Source organism: Abramis brama (genome assembly GCF_963993115.1).
Source record: "Abramis brama genome assembly, chromosome: 8".
Lineage (NCBI taxonomy): Eukaryota > Metazoa > Chordata > Actinopteri > Cypriniformes > Leuciscidae > Abramis > Abramis brama.
The window spans coordinates 42,023,477-42,037,944 of record NC_139970.1 but is presented as its reverse complement, the minus strand read 5'-3'; the positions used below and the strand labels follow the sequence as shown (position 1 = coordinate 42,037,944).

The following is a 14,468-nucleotide window of genomic DNA, read 5'->3' as shown; positions in this document are numbered from 1 at the left end:
ATCCGATTCCTGACCTTAAAGGGATACTTCACCGATTAGCATTAAGCTTTGTATCAGTAGAAACCTGGTAGTATTTTCGGGTAACCGTGCTTCCCTCCCTCATGTCCCCCTGAGACGAGAGATTTCTGTATTGTGTGTCTGGAAAAAACCTCAGATGACGCAAAAATCGTCATTTAGCTCATCAGAGGCTTTTTTGTCCAGAGGCGAGAGACTCCAGCCAGTAGGAGGAGCTCGTTCCGCATGTCTTCAACCCGCCCATAGGGGGATCTCACGATAAAACGCCGTCTTTTCAGTTTCCAGTCGACTAGTAGCCTAGCTGTGTCATTTCTTCCGATACTGCCCTCTGTAACCGGGAGGCGTGGCTTGGGAGTGTCCTCGTAGGGCAGCGAAGCAAGTGCATTCTGGGAGTTGTTGTCTTTCATCCACATGAGCCAAAAATACATTTTCTGGCTTTTCTCAGTCTAGAAGGCACCAACTTCACATAATTTCACATTTCTACTACATAAATGACCCAATTTAAATACATATTCATCTTTCCAGCGGTGAAATATCCCTTAAGTATCTGATTTCAGAATTGGAATCGATTTTTGATTCCCTACCCTACTCTCTTCTCATGTATATAAGAAGAGGGGATATTAGTGTGAGACAGAGTTACTCTGCCTGAGTCAAATCTAAACTTATCGGTGTCAGCATTACTTCATTTTCTGCCTTGAAGAGACGAGTGAGTCATTTGACTGGGGGTGTTGAAAACCGCCTGTTTCTGGGATGTCTGTGCTCTGTTTAGACCTGTGATCATTCCTGTCATTTGGGAAGGGAAACTTTATGACTTTCCACAGAAGGTTGGATTAAGTTCAAGTGTTTACAGATCCAGGACACTGATTCAAGTACTGATTCAAGAGCAAAAAGATGACTCTTAATTTAATTTAATTTAATTTATGCATGATTTTTAAGCATGATATTTTTATGCATGAATTAAATAAGGCCTAAATTAAATTAAAAAAATATATATTTTTTTTATTTAATTTAATTTATGCCTTAATTTAATTTAATTTAATTTAATTTATGCCTAAATTAAATTGTATTAAATAGGGCCTAAATTAAATTAGGCCTAAATTAAATTAAATTAATTTTTAAATAATTATTTAAAACATTTTTAAATTAAAAGCACGTGGATCCTATTGTACAATTATAATTGCATTGGTCTGGTATTAGAATTATTAATTGCATTCTTAAAAGTGGAGCAATAAAATGCTACAAAAGTACAGAATGTCGCCTTTTCTAAGTGAAGAATGATTGCATCGCTTCTTTAACTCTCTTGTTGAGAGTGAATATGAATAATTTAGATGAAATATTTCCAGTTTCCAGTTTCCCAGACTTCTCTTCCTGGTTTCCCAGAGCTGTTTTATGGACTGAAGTAAACTCGTATTAAAAACGTCATTGTTGCTCTCTTCCTTTCATGTCATTGTGAATGCATGGCAGTCTATAGAGCTGAGATACGGCCCGCTCCAGCTGCTCATTGTCTTTTTCTTGCTCATTTCCCGTTTCAAGGTGAGGAATTCTTCTCTCCGTCTGCAATCACCTGTTATCTTGTTCTGGTTCTTTTCGTCAATGGGCATTTAACGGTTCCTATTAACATGTCCATTATTCTGTCCATTATAGCAATTTCACCTATTAAATTCTCCATCTCAGAAAAGGATGTCTGTCATTTTCTTGTCATAAAGACACGGTCACGGTCCTGTAGTACTTTTTCAGCTCTTTAACTTTTCAAGAATTCATCAAATCTTTTATTAGTTAAGATGATTTTGGTCAAGGGATACCGAGGGGATAAAATAACTATGGATTAAAACTCGATTCCAATGAAAACATGTATTGTTTGAAACATTTTGATTAAAGACAGTAAAAAGTGAAAATTGCCAGTTTTTCATTGTTGAAGTCAGTGCAGACATGACAATCATCCACTCAAACCAAAGTAACTAATATTATTTAAAATTATAAACATTATTAAGTTAAAATCTTCTTTAAAAAAATTATGTGTTTTAGTATTTTATCCATCTAAATGCATATGCATTATCCATGCATGATGGGACAGGAAAATGTACGGGTTAGTCGTAATGACCCGTCACAGACGCAGGCCCGACTCTGTTGGTTTCGTGGTTGTCATGACGCTGGACACGGACTCTGAGGAATCATTCATGTCAAATAGCTCATTGAAAAGAGTTGCTTGGAGAGCGAGAGAATGGAAAAGTGTGTGGATGTTGGCGGCGGTTGAGATTGACCTGCTGTAATTGTGAGAGTCGCGAGGACACGCAGGGCTCATCTGGGCTGTGTGTGTGTGTGTGTGTGTGTGTGGAAGAAGCCAGAGGCGATCAGAAGTACAATACTGCAGATGGTACCGTCAACACTTCAACCTGTCTATTGTTTAGCAGAGCAGTGTTTTTTTTAAGGTGGGGTAGATTTGTGACATGGTGGAAACAAGATCTTTAACTGGAAACAAGTTTAGTGCAGGTGTTCATAAAAAGAATGATTGCAGAACCCAGAGAAAAGTTTCACTGTTGTTCATCTGAACTTCCACAATACACTGTTTAAAAGTGTGTGATGTTTTCCATAGGGATGCACCGATAATACAATTCTGTCTATTTCATGTTATATGCATGGGCAATTACACAAATCTTGTAATGCTTAACCCTTTAGAACCTGAAGCTGAAATAGGTGTTTTTCACATATTATTATTTTTTGACTGTAAAATTCTAAAACAATGTGCTATCTTCATGTGCAAGGTGTCATCTTTTTCAGAAAAAATATTAGCTTTCAACAAATTACAGTTATTGACCATTACTGTGTGTGGTGAGTTTGTAAATAGAATTTAAATAGACAAAAAAACCAAAAAAAAAACGAGAATAAATTTACTGATTTTTATTTAGAAAAACCCCCCCAGAAAAATCACGAACGAAAGAAACTAACACTTTAAAGTTGAAAAATGAACTATAATACATATATACAAGTCTTTTTTGTGACATTAGGTTGCACAGTTTTCATTTAGGACACTTTTTTTCATACACGCACACACATTAAATGCATGCATACATAGGCACGTACACATACACATGCACACACCACATGCTAAGATATGTGAAAGAGTAACGGCCAATCGCCTCCCAAGTTTCATTAAAAATCATCCTGTTCTGCTGTCTACCACTTCTTTTGCCATTTGTTTCTTTTATTATTTTATGCAATCCAAAACACTCTAACCTGCCGCGCTTGGTATCTCTCTGTTCAAATCCTTCCTTCCCGCTCTGCCAGAAAGCTGCTGTCATTTGCTGATGGATTTGCAATTACCGTAATAAGCCGTATATATTGCCGAAAAGCGCATGTTGTTTACTGTCAGGGGCAATTTGAATGGTTTTAATAGTGCAAACGGTTGAAGAGTTACGGTAAAATGAATACAGCTTGTTGGTATGTGTCAGTGACGACACAGCCGGTTTAAAAGGGTTAAGTAATTTAGGCAACATTAATATGCATAACTCTTAATTTTGTGATGAATAGTTGATGAAGAAGTTAATTAGTAGAGATGAGATTGCTTATGACAAATTAGGAAAGTGATTTTCAAGAAATTGTGCTCTTAAAGAGTTAAATCTTTTCTCTAACCTTAGTTACAGCTCCGGATCTTCCTCAGCGCTTCATGAACGGTGATTGTGGCGTCGGTCTTTCCGCATCAATTTCAGCACGAGTCTCCATCCTTTTGATAACAGCGTCTTCTCGACTTGACGACAACACGAACCAAACTCTTCCAGTCTCAGCTACAGTGTTTGAGAGCGGGTCGAGTAGACGTCGTTCGCAAGCAGCCAATGAAGACCATAGACTGGCATTATGCAAATTTGTTACATTGTTACGTAGGTTTGTAACAGGAAGTGAGACGAATTTCAGAATATATTCTTTTTTTTTTTAGGAGACAATAACTTTATTTGTCGTGCGCTTTGATCTTTAAAACTTTGCAGACCTTTTACATTCTCAAACAGCTATATTACACATTGCATGAAGGGTACTAATATTTGAAAAAGCTAGCAATGCAGGTTTGCGAGGTGGTGCCCCGCCAAATCTCGCGAGAATCACGACTTGCTTTATGGCACGACGTCACATACATCAACAACATGTGAAGCAGCCTCTATGGAAGACACTAGCACGCATTTCAGACGTGAATCATGTTAGAGTCGACGAAGAAAGCGCGGTCGGAAGAGTGCAGAGACGACTCTGCGTGAGTGGTTTACGACATTAACGTTAAACACAAGTACTCCACAGCGACTCTAGGGGGCGCTGTTTGAGAAAAACGGAAACTGCATAGTGTGCCTTTAAAGCAGCGTCCTTTCCTTTGCTCTGCTCTTAAGTAACTTTCAGGCTTTAAGGGTCTCAGTGTGTAATGGGATGCTGAGAGGCTCACTGAGATAATGCTGATAGCCAAGTCATTGGAGCAGCAAGACCCCTTCAGAAAAGAGATAAAGCTGCTTTATAGAGCCCAGATACCTGTAGCCCTGCCACATGGTCATTCCTGTGGAGATAGTCCATGGGATTTCTCTGGGATTTCTTTCCCCCCGTTCCTCAGGACATGGTATCTTCATCTTGCATGGCTGAGATTGTTCTGCCAAAGTCTTTGTTCAGTCAGAGAGCCACATGTTGATTTAATTTCGTTCCTGGGTCGTATCAGATGTGAGGGAAATGATGACGGGACATGTGGACCTCTCGCTGTCAGTCTTTATGGTTCAGAAACTCATTGACCTTGGGTCTGGTCTGACCAGATTGGTCTGACCTTCACTAGTTTCGTGATCCTTATTTGACTTGAGTATGCGAGTGGCTGAGATGTTTTAACCACGTTATTTCCTTTTTATTGAACGGTTTAACTTTTTAGACATCAGTTGAACTTTTAGACATAATAATAAAAAAATCTAAAAAAGTTTGCATATGTGTTTTTAGCATATTTGATATAATATCAGGCTTTTATGGCTCGTATAATATGATATAGGAGAATATGGAGCTCATATTTGAGGAGGGAAAAATATATGGCCAAAAAGTAAGATGAAATGTAATGTAAATCAATGATCTTGATGTAATGTAAATCAATTATCTTTTTAACAGTATAGCAGACTACTTACATAAAATGCATATAAATGTCTTAGTAAGATGATATATACAATCTTAGTTTTTTCTAAACAAGTGTAAACTTCAATTAGGCCTAAGACAGAAAGTATGTGGAACATAATGTTGATAATTCAGAGGCCTTAACTCTTTTTTTTTTTAGGGTTAATAGCATTAAAACTTAAGTTGCAAAACAGAGTTGAAGTTTAATTTGATTAATTTATTTACAAAGTTTGTTTCACTGAATTGATTTAAAACTCTGATCCAACGATTAATTTAAAGCATTACTTAAAATGTGGCATTTTTCAGATATTAAAGGGGTGGTATAATGCCCTTTTCACAAGATGTAAAATAAGTCTCTGCTGTCCCTGAGTGTGTGTGTGAAGTTTTAGCTCAAAATACCCCACAGATATTTTTATATAGCATGTTAAAATTGTAAATTTTTGAGGATGAGCAAAAACACACCGTTTTGTGTCTGTTCCTTTAAATGCAAATGAGCTGCTGCTCCCGGCACAGGGGGCGGAGCTTCAACAGCTTGCACTCACGCAGACATGCACTGAAAATTTCTAAAACTTTCAGCCTTTTTTGTTCAAACCGGAGTCAGACAATGATGGAGAGACTAGGGGTGTGCCATATCATACCGTCCACGATAATACCGGTATAAATTTTTACATGATAAAAAAAGTGTCATATCGCGATATCACTGATACAGCTTCGCAATGACGTATGGCGCATTACGTTCCCTAGCACGCACAATAACAACACCTGTCTGAGCGCGAGAGCAGCTAGTCAGCCTCCAATGACGATTTAGTACCTAAAAAGGAGCTACTTCAATAGTATTTTAATAATTCCCGCAGGTCTACCACTTATAATGTGGGAAATTCCCCCGCAAACATTGATTTTACCAACTGCGTGAGTGTTCAGCGGTGCCGCGTCTTCTCTCTCTCGCTCTCAAAATGGGTTGCACAAGTCAAGCGTCAATACCACACTCTTGTGTTTAGCAGTCAGGACATGACGGAATTGTCTTTTGTCACTTGCATCGTAACTAAAGTTTATAATTTTCACTTATTTTTAAGTCTTATCAGTTTAAACATTTGCGATTTTAAACTATTCAGTACTCTCGCGCGCTCTCTGAGAGATGTTTACTCTGCGTGCATATACATAAGTTACAGTAAAGCCGCCTCACAAACAGCTCGCGAGTAACAAAAGTTATTTTTCGCGGATTATATCGCTTTAACGGGGGGAAAAAACACGCAAAATTGTGTAAAAATTCCGGTCATGGTTAGTATATTCGTAAACAGTCGGTTATGTCTGAAATAACCATAAAAAGCGCTTGACAGTGTGACAGACAGTATAACAGTAATGGAACTGGGCACTAGCTCTAAAAGTGACAGCAGCCATATGTGTCTGTCATTAATGTTGTCGTCAAAACAACAAAATATAGCTTTCATTGTAAGGAATCAAAATTAATAGCCTATGCATTTAATTTAGTCAGGACTCAGGACTAGTGATTGTCCTAAAAACACAATGAGTGAGCAAACATTTAGGTGAGATAAATGTAATAAAAAAAATTGTCTACATTTTTTTTTTATATCGTCATAAATATCATTATCGCAAATATTCTTGAAATATCATGATATAATTTTGAGGCTATATCGCCCACCCCTAGGAGAGACTCAAGAAGTGACAACATGTAGAAGCAACAGGACATTTCTGAATGATTAGTTTATGAGTTTATGTAGCTTATGTGTAGTTATCTTCTAGTCATTGATTAGGATATTCTGTCTTGATAATCTATACATTTGTTCAGGGGGCGGGGTTTATGTAAATATTGGGGTTGGTGATGTCACTAACCCAGGAGGAATGTTGTGTAGTCTCTACCAGCCGTTTGTTGTAGTCCTTAAAAAGCGATTTCTTTAAAAGCAAATATCTCCCTTTGCTTTGAACTTTGAGCGTTGTAACTTTGCAGATGTTGTTTATGCTCAAACAGCAACATTACACACTAACTAAAGTTAAAAAAGTGAAATCATAATCAGCCACCCATTTAAAATGTACAGCAAAAAATATGTAGGCCTAAATATTGCTGTTTGCATTGTTATATTGGTGCATATAACTGTTCTTCCATTTTTTCATTCAATGATAAGCACTGCCTTGATTTATTTTAACTAGATTTTTACTGTATTTTACTGAATCTACTGGCTTTTTGTTTGAAATGAAGATTCCAGATTTATTTTAAAAAGAATTCACCCCTTTTAGCTTTAAGCTTTTTCTGAGAAAGATGAATAAATATCAAAGTCAGAAGGCTGAAAAATAACTGGTGTATCAGCCAGCTCTACTTGATTGTGAAGGTGGCAGGATTCCTGTTCCCTCCTCTTATCCGTTCAAGAGTTTGAGGAATCTGTCCGCAGCAGTTTCAGAGATGGATGGAGTGAGAGAGGTCGTCTGGAGTGAGACGTGCTGCTGTAATTGCTCGCATGTGCTGCACATTTGAGTCTTTTAGGAGGTTCACTTCACCATCCTGTAACAGGAACAACAGCCAGGATGGAAAAACTCAAATGGAGACGGATCACATTCAGATCAGAGTTTGGATATAATCCACACAAACTTTATTTTTTAAAATGTTCTTTATTGTAATACTTCATAGCAGTGTATATAGATTTTAACAGCATTAATTATCCTTTATTAAGGGTATTTTTGTACATATAACTAGGGCTGCACAATTAATCGAATTTGTAATTCATTACGTATGCCACAATTATGTAATCGTTTAAAGGCGCAATTAAAAAAAAGTTCACTTACAATATTCTGTGTGCTTAAGATGCGTTTTTTTTTCTTTCTACAGCTTCTTTTTACTTTGGTTTGGTTTCTTTAAATAAATAAATATATTTGGCATTTGAGGCTTAATGCTATAGAAAAGAGTATTTTGAGCTTGTATGTTGATATAACAAAATGGCATGCAGTCGCTTCAAACAATAGCATAAAGCTATTCAAAACATCATTCAATGTAAATTATGATAATCATAAGTAATAATCGCAATTACAATTTCAAGGGAATAATCAACAATTATGTTTTTTGTCATAATCGTGCAGCCCTACATATAACAATACATTTTTACATTAAAAGTCGTATACTATTAAGTAAATTAATGCATTAGTTAAAGGGATAGTTCATCCATAAATTTAAATTCTGTCATCATTTACTCACCCTCAAGTTTTTCCAAACCTGTATGAATGTCTTTCTTTCTTTGAAGAATGTCGGTAAACCAAACAGTTGATGAACCCCATTGACTTCCATAGTATTTTTTGTGTGTGCTGAGGAAAGTCTGAGGCTTAGGTATGATAATGTGCGTTTGGTTTCTAATAGGAGCACTTTAATGTTTGAAACTGTAAGTGGGAGGAATGTGTGATTGTAACACCGTATTTATAGCATTTATATATAATCTGCAAAAATATTTGAGCTTATTTACAGTGCTTTTTTTTTTTTTTTGCAAGCTACACTTGTGTTTTCAACCAGATTAGCAGTGTGAACCCAATTTGTTTGCCTCTTGTTGGGGTCCAGCGTTTCTTTTGAACTTTCTTTTGAAATATAAGTGCATCTGTGTCTGTACCGAATCTTCCTGCATCTCTCCTCAACTTTTGACTTCTCACTCGGGATGAGGTCGCAGCAGGCCGTCTCATCCAAGAGCTTGAATCGATGCGGATCGGGACGCTCGCTCGTCTCCTGGGGAGAGACCGGCAGGGTTTTTTCATGCTTGATCTCAGTGCTGAGGTGTCTGCTGTGAGTTCAGCACGACTCCAGATTCAGACCCTCACCTTGTCTCGTCTCATCTGAGCAGAGCTGTCAGGCACACTTTTATTTAACTAGTTACCACTAGTTTTTTTGTAGTTAGGCTGTTTTCTCAGAGGAGATGGTGAGAAAATCATTGGTAGTAGTACAGAAAGACCAACAACATAACCAAACAACCATATTTACAGTATGTTCATGTTCCATGTGTTTGTATGGTTGTACCAAAAAAACCATACAATCATATAAAACAAAAAGACCAACATATGAAATCTATGTGATGGAGAGGATAACAATGAATCATCTCTTTGAGAAATGTATCAAATTATGGGGAAAATGGGCAGATCATATTCTTCCAGACCTAGTATAGAAAATATAATAACTAGAAAATAGATTGGGTTTGGAAATTCTATTAAAGAATTAGATTTTTGAATTTTGAAGAGAAATAAAATATCCTGATTGGAAATTGTTGGAGTCAAGTGCATCATCCTCAGGTTCTTTGTGTAGATAAGTGTTATAAGAAGCATTAGTTTACATTCCAATATGGTACCAAGTTAGACAAAATACTTTCCTGAGTAATAGGCACATATAACTGTAATGAGCTACCATTATTTTCCTTTTATTATAGCTATCATGGCCTTATTGTCATTATTATATTGTCCAAGTACTATTTCTTTAGTTAAAGTGTTAATTTATTTGTGTCTATATAAATAAGTACAATAAAAACCTAAAATATATTATATATATAGATCAAATAGTGTCTTAAGCATTATTTATTTCTACCATAACATTGCCCAGGGATTGAAATTGATGATAATAATGATGTGTTGCACACCTGATGTATTTGTGTTCAGTCACCTTCCTGTTTAATTTAAACAAACTAACAGCAAGACGCACCCCGAGTGAAGTGTACAGCGCAGAAACAGTCCAACTGGATAAATAGACGTGCTGTAATGTGTTTGACCTGTGCTGCTAACTCTGAGAGGTGAAGGAACCTCGGCGCTATCATGACCAGTGGCACGAGAAGCCCAAGTTCAGCCGTTTAGCATCAATTAGATGTGGAATGCTGGGAATCCAACAGCTTGTTTTCCGGAATAACAAGATAGCGGAGCAGAGCCGCTCTGTGCAAATATTGAGGAATTCTTTCCATGCCGGCCCACCAGCGATCACGCGTTGGAGTGGGTGGACTGTGGGAAAAATCTTGCCAAACAGAGAAATAAAATATACAAGGAACAATTAGATTATGCTCTTTTTTTATATTCTTTATTTCCCTAGGATATTTATACATTTGTAAAACTATGAGCTCTTTTGGCCCTCTTAAAACACACTAGTCTATTTGATTTTTCTATTAATAACGTAAATGCATCACACAAGAATTTTATCAATTTTGCCTTTGTGTTCTAAAACCATCACTTTTCTGAACCAACGGATGTCTTTTCTATCACATCTGAAATTAGCATTCTGCGCTGAAATTGGCATTTGATCAAAATATTCTGTTCATAAGTGATGTTTACCTTGATTTTTTTACACTATACACATCTTATATTTCATCTCAAACTCTTTTCTGACACTGTTGTCTTCTTGGTAAACAAGTACACTAACATTTAACATTTTTAGTGGCAGAATTTTTGGTGTACATTTTTTGTCAGCATTTTCACACAACAATTGCTGAGGTTCAATGTTTAAGTTTATTTCATTTTTTAGATTATTGTAGTTTTAAAATGTTAATAATTAATTTTTATGATAGGTAGTAGCAAACGTAAACGATAAAGGCATGGTCAAGTCAATGTAGCACTTTTCACAAATCATTTTCAAAGCAGCTTTACAGAAAATTGTGATGTTAATCGTTAATGTTTATTATATGTATTCATGCCTTACAGTCACATTCAACAGATTACAGCCGTGCGATAATATAGTTTATGTTTTCCAATGATACAAGCAATGTGACCTCCATTAAAGAAAGTGTAAATCTCTTCGCTTTAATAAAAATCAACACCCCTGGGATATTAAAGAACATGTAGTCAAAGTATGTATTTCTAAAGTCTCTTTGGGGAATTTTCTCTTGGGTGGAGTGTAACTCTAGACTGTAAGATCTTCTGAATGTACCAAACCAACTGTGTACAAACCTGCTGCTTCATGTGAAAAATCTCTCGTGTTTCCACAGCTTAATTGTGAAGGGATTCCTGGAGTCACGCCATGTTCAAGGCCGTGCTGAAGAAGAGCAGAGACGGTGGGAAAAACAAGAAGGATGCAGGTATGAAACTGATTATGATATTTTTTAGGGTCAAATCAAAGAACGCCTCGTTTCCAGCCCTGCTTCTCTAATCAACGGCTGCAGATTTTTGACATTGATGTCTTACTTTTGAATGAGTCATATTGCAGCTAATTTGTTGATTCATACAAAATAAAGCCCATCAGAAGACAGTAGACTTGTAAATATGTACTAATTGAAGTCGGTACATGAACATGATTGCTTCAGGATGCCTGATGATGTAATGTGAGCAATATGCATCAGAGATCTGTCAGCATGAACCGGATCAAAGTGTGGGATTTATTCACTGGGATTTATGATGTGGTTTCTGGTTTATGTCACTGTTGTGGAAACAGGTGTGCAGGAGCTCCGAACGCTCTGGGAGAATTAAGGAGGTGTGTGTATGTGTGCACTTGAATTCCCTGGGATAATGGGATGTTGCTGCTATGGAAATATTTATGGTGATTTGGCTTCAACGTAACAGCAAAAAATTAAGGTAGAAACCCCAAACCTAAAAGCAGCTGTGCTCTAAAACCTAGTTAGCTGCCTTCATGTTTTCCTGAAGATCATGTGCTGTCATGTACACATCACTGTCTGTGCTTTAAACTACTGACATCATTGACAATTCATCATGGGGCCTTTGAAACCTCACAAGACAGCGCTACAATGAATTCCCTGAAATGTTGTTTTCAGTTGTACGAACATGTTCATCATGCATGAATCATGTTTTACACACCCGTTTTTTTTTTCAAGATGTCTCTGCATCAGTGAAAACACTTGTAGTTGATGCTGTGATCATCCAGTAAAACAAAAAATACAGTATTTTGGTGCAAATTCATCTGTCATTTGGTAGAAGCTCATCAAATTAGACGGATCTGAACCTGGACAGGTTGTTTGATGTTCTCGCAGCTCATGTTACTATTACATTTTAAGCACATTAATTTACTTTTGTTCATTATGTTATTTTGGTGTTGCCTCAAATCCAATGTAAATTCTAGGCTCTGAAACAAAAACATATTTTCTTTTATCTAGTGTAGGTTTGTTCATGTTGGTTCTCCCAAGTAACAGATGAATCTGTGCCAAAATGCTGCAAGTATTCATTGAAAATGCAGCCGTTGACGTTTGCATTTTATTCTTTTCATTTAGCTTTCAGTGTGAGGATTTATTATGACTAGTCTAGACTTGTTATTTTGTTCCTTTGTTGCTGTATTTGTTGTCATCCCTTTAGATTTAGAGCTCTGCTTATTACGACAGACAGCCCACTTCGTCTCTCAGCCGGAAATGCTTCATGAAGTCACAGGTCTGGCTCTATCCGTTTCCTCTCTTTCTTTCTCCTGTTCATGATCCCACTGGGACGGATCCCGTCGTTCCATCCCTGCTGTTGCCTTGAATAAGGAATGACATGTTTTGTCAGCTCTTGATGTGGTGGATGCTGGAATCGCTTTGCTTGTCATGTCATTTGATGACGTCCCGGTGGGGAATTAGTGGCATATTTTTTTTCATCCAGGCCGGCTGGGAAATGTGGACTGCAAACTCGAGATGAATAGCAGCACATGTTGTCGACGCTTTACTGAATATCATATTGCCGTTCTGAAAGGCTTTAGAGCTCAGATTCAGTCTCGAGTTACTGATGCCTTCACACTACCTTAGAATGCTGAGTAGGGCTTGACAATGAAGGTGGCCCGCGGCCAGTGTAAGAGAGGATCGGACCTGTTGACGGATCCATCACTTGTGCCAGTGCTGAACTTATGCTGTCAGTAAGCAAACCCAGATGCAAACGAGTGAGAGAACATGCACACAGACTGCATTCTGGTGTTCAAATTGTGACTGTTTAACGATTAATTTTGCCGCTGTATATACAGGGCCTAAAATTAACACTCGCCAAGCGCCAAATGCGAGTAAAAACTGGCATTGGCGAGGCGAGTATATGAAACGGTGTCACTCGCTAGTTGGCCGGTAACATTTTTATGAATTCCAACAATGCATGGACATGAAAAAATGACAATATTCAAGAAGACTCGAAAGGGAGCTCATTTTGTTACTTGTGCACTGTGTGGAAAGTCTTGGGTGCACAAACATCCAAAGTGCTCGCCCAGAAAGCCGAGTCTCAGACAGACAAAATGAGCTCTCTTTCACATCATCTTGCAATTGAGTGGACAAATTCACATAAAATTATGTTTAAAAAAAAAAATCAAGTATCCTAGTAAACATAGTTGGTTAGGTCTTAAGTGAACGGAAACAGTTGAGAAAGTAAATGCATGTGTACAGAATCAGTATATTAGATCCGTGCATTCACTCTTAAAGTGACAGTAGCCTAATATTCCTGCTGCTGGCTGTTTTTAATGTTAATCAAACAAAGGACAAAGAAAAAAATCACTCACTGCTCTTGAGTGTTTTACTTAGGGATGCACCAATGTGAAAATTTTGGTTGATACCGATAACCGATAATTCTTTATATTTGAAAGTCGATAATCGATATATTGGCCGATAAATCTAAATCCAAATTTTTATATAATTTTTGAACCATTAAAGGGATAGTTCACCCAAAAATGAAAATGCTGTCATCATTTACTCTTCCTCAAGTTGTTCCAAACCTGTATGACTTTCTTTCTTCTGCTGAACACAAAAGAAGATATTTTAAAGAAGGTTGGTAATTAAACAGTTGCTGGTCCCCATTGACTTCCATAGTATTTTTTTTTCCTACTATGGAAGTCAATGGGGTCCATCAGTCGTTTGGTTACCGACTTTCTTCAAAATATCTTCTTTTGTGTTCAGCAGAAGAAGGAAAGTCATACAGGTTTGGAACAACTTGAGGAAGAGTAAATGATGACAGCATTTTCATTTTTGGGTGAACTATCCATTTAAAAGCCATGTCCCAAACACACAAATATAATGTTCTCCTTATAATTTTATGTAGCCGATATGACAGACTTGCTGAAAATGTTTCACTTAACTGTATTTTCCTTTTTTTAAGAGATTTCAATCACATTTCAAGCAATTCAAAACCATCATTGCAAACAGTGTGCATCTGAAGTGTCTCAGCTGAAGGAAATAATACATTTTTTATCGCCTTTAAAATATCGGCCAAAATTTCTTATTGGGCCGATAACGATAGTAAAAATGAACATATATTGGCCGATATATCATGCATCCCTAGTTTTACTCTCTTTCTCTCTCTATGATAAAGTGAATCAAATCACACAATCACCAAGTTTTGAATTAAATCTAATAACCCAGCTGTCCCTGTAAAGAAGTTTAACTTTAATTTAAGAAGTACAGCAGGAACATGCTATGAAGAATTCATAA

At 37.0% G+C, this 14,468-nt stretch overlaps 1 protein-coding gene across 2 annotated transcripts in view; it reads left to right on the top strand.

The window, feature by feature from the left end:
• The window catches only part of tanc1b (tetratricopeptide repeat, ankyrin repeat and coiled-coil containing 1b), a 193,585-nt gene that overhangs the window by 8,667 nt on the left and 170,450 nt on the right, over positions 1-14,468 (top strand). For both annotated transcript variants that reach the window (XM_084122375.1, XM_084122374.1), the window contains exon 2: positions 11,076-11,165. In XM_084122375.1, the coding sequence (XP_083978501.1) occupies positions 11,108-11,165 (58 nt within the window). In that variant the 5' untranslated portion in view covers positions 11,076-11,107. The remainder of the gene's footprint in view (positions 1-11,075; positions 11,166-14,468) is intronic.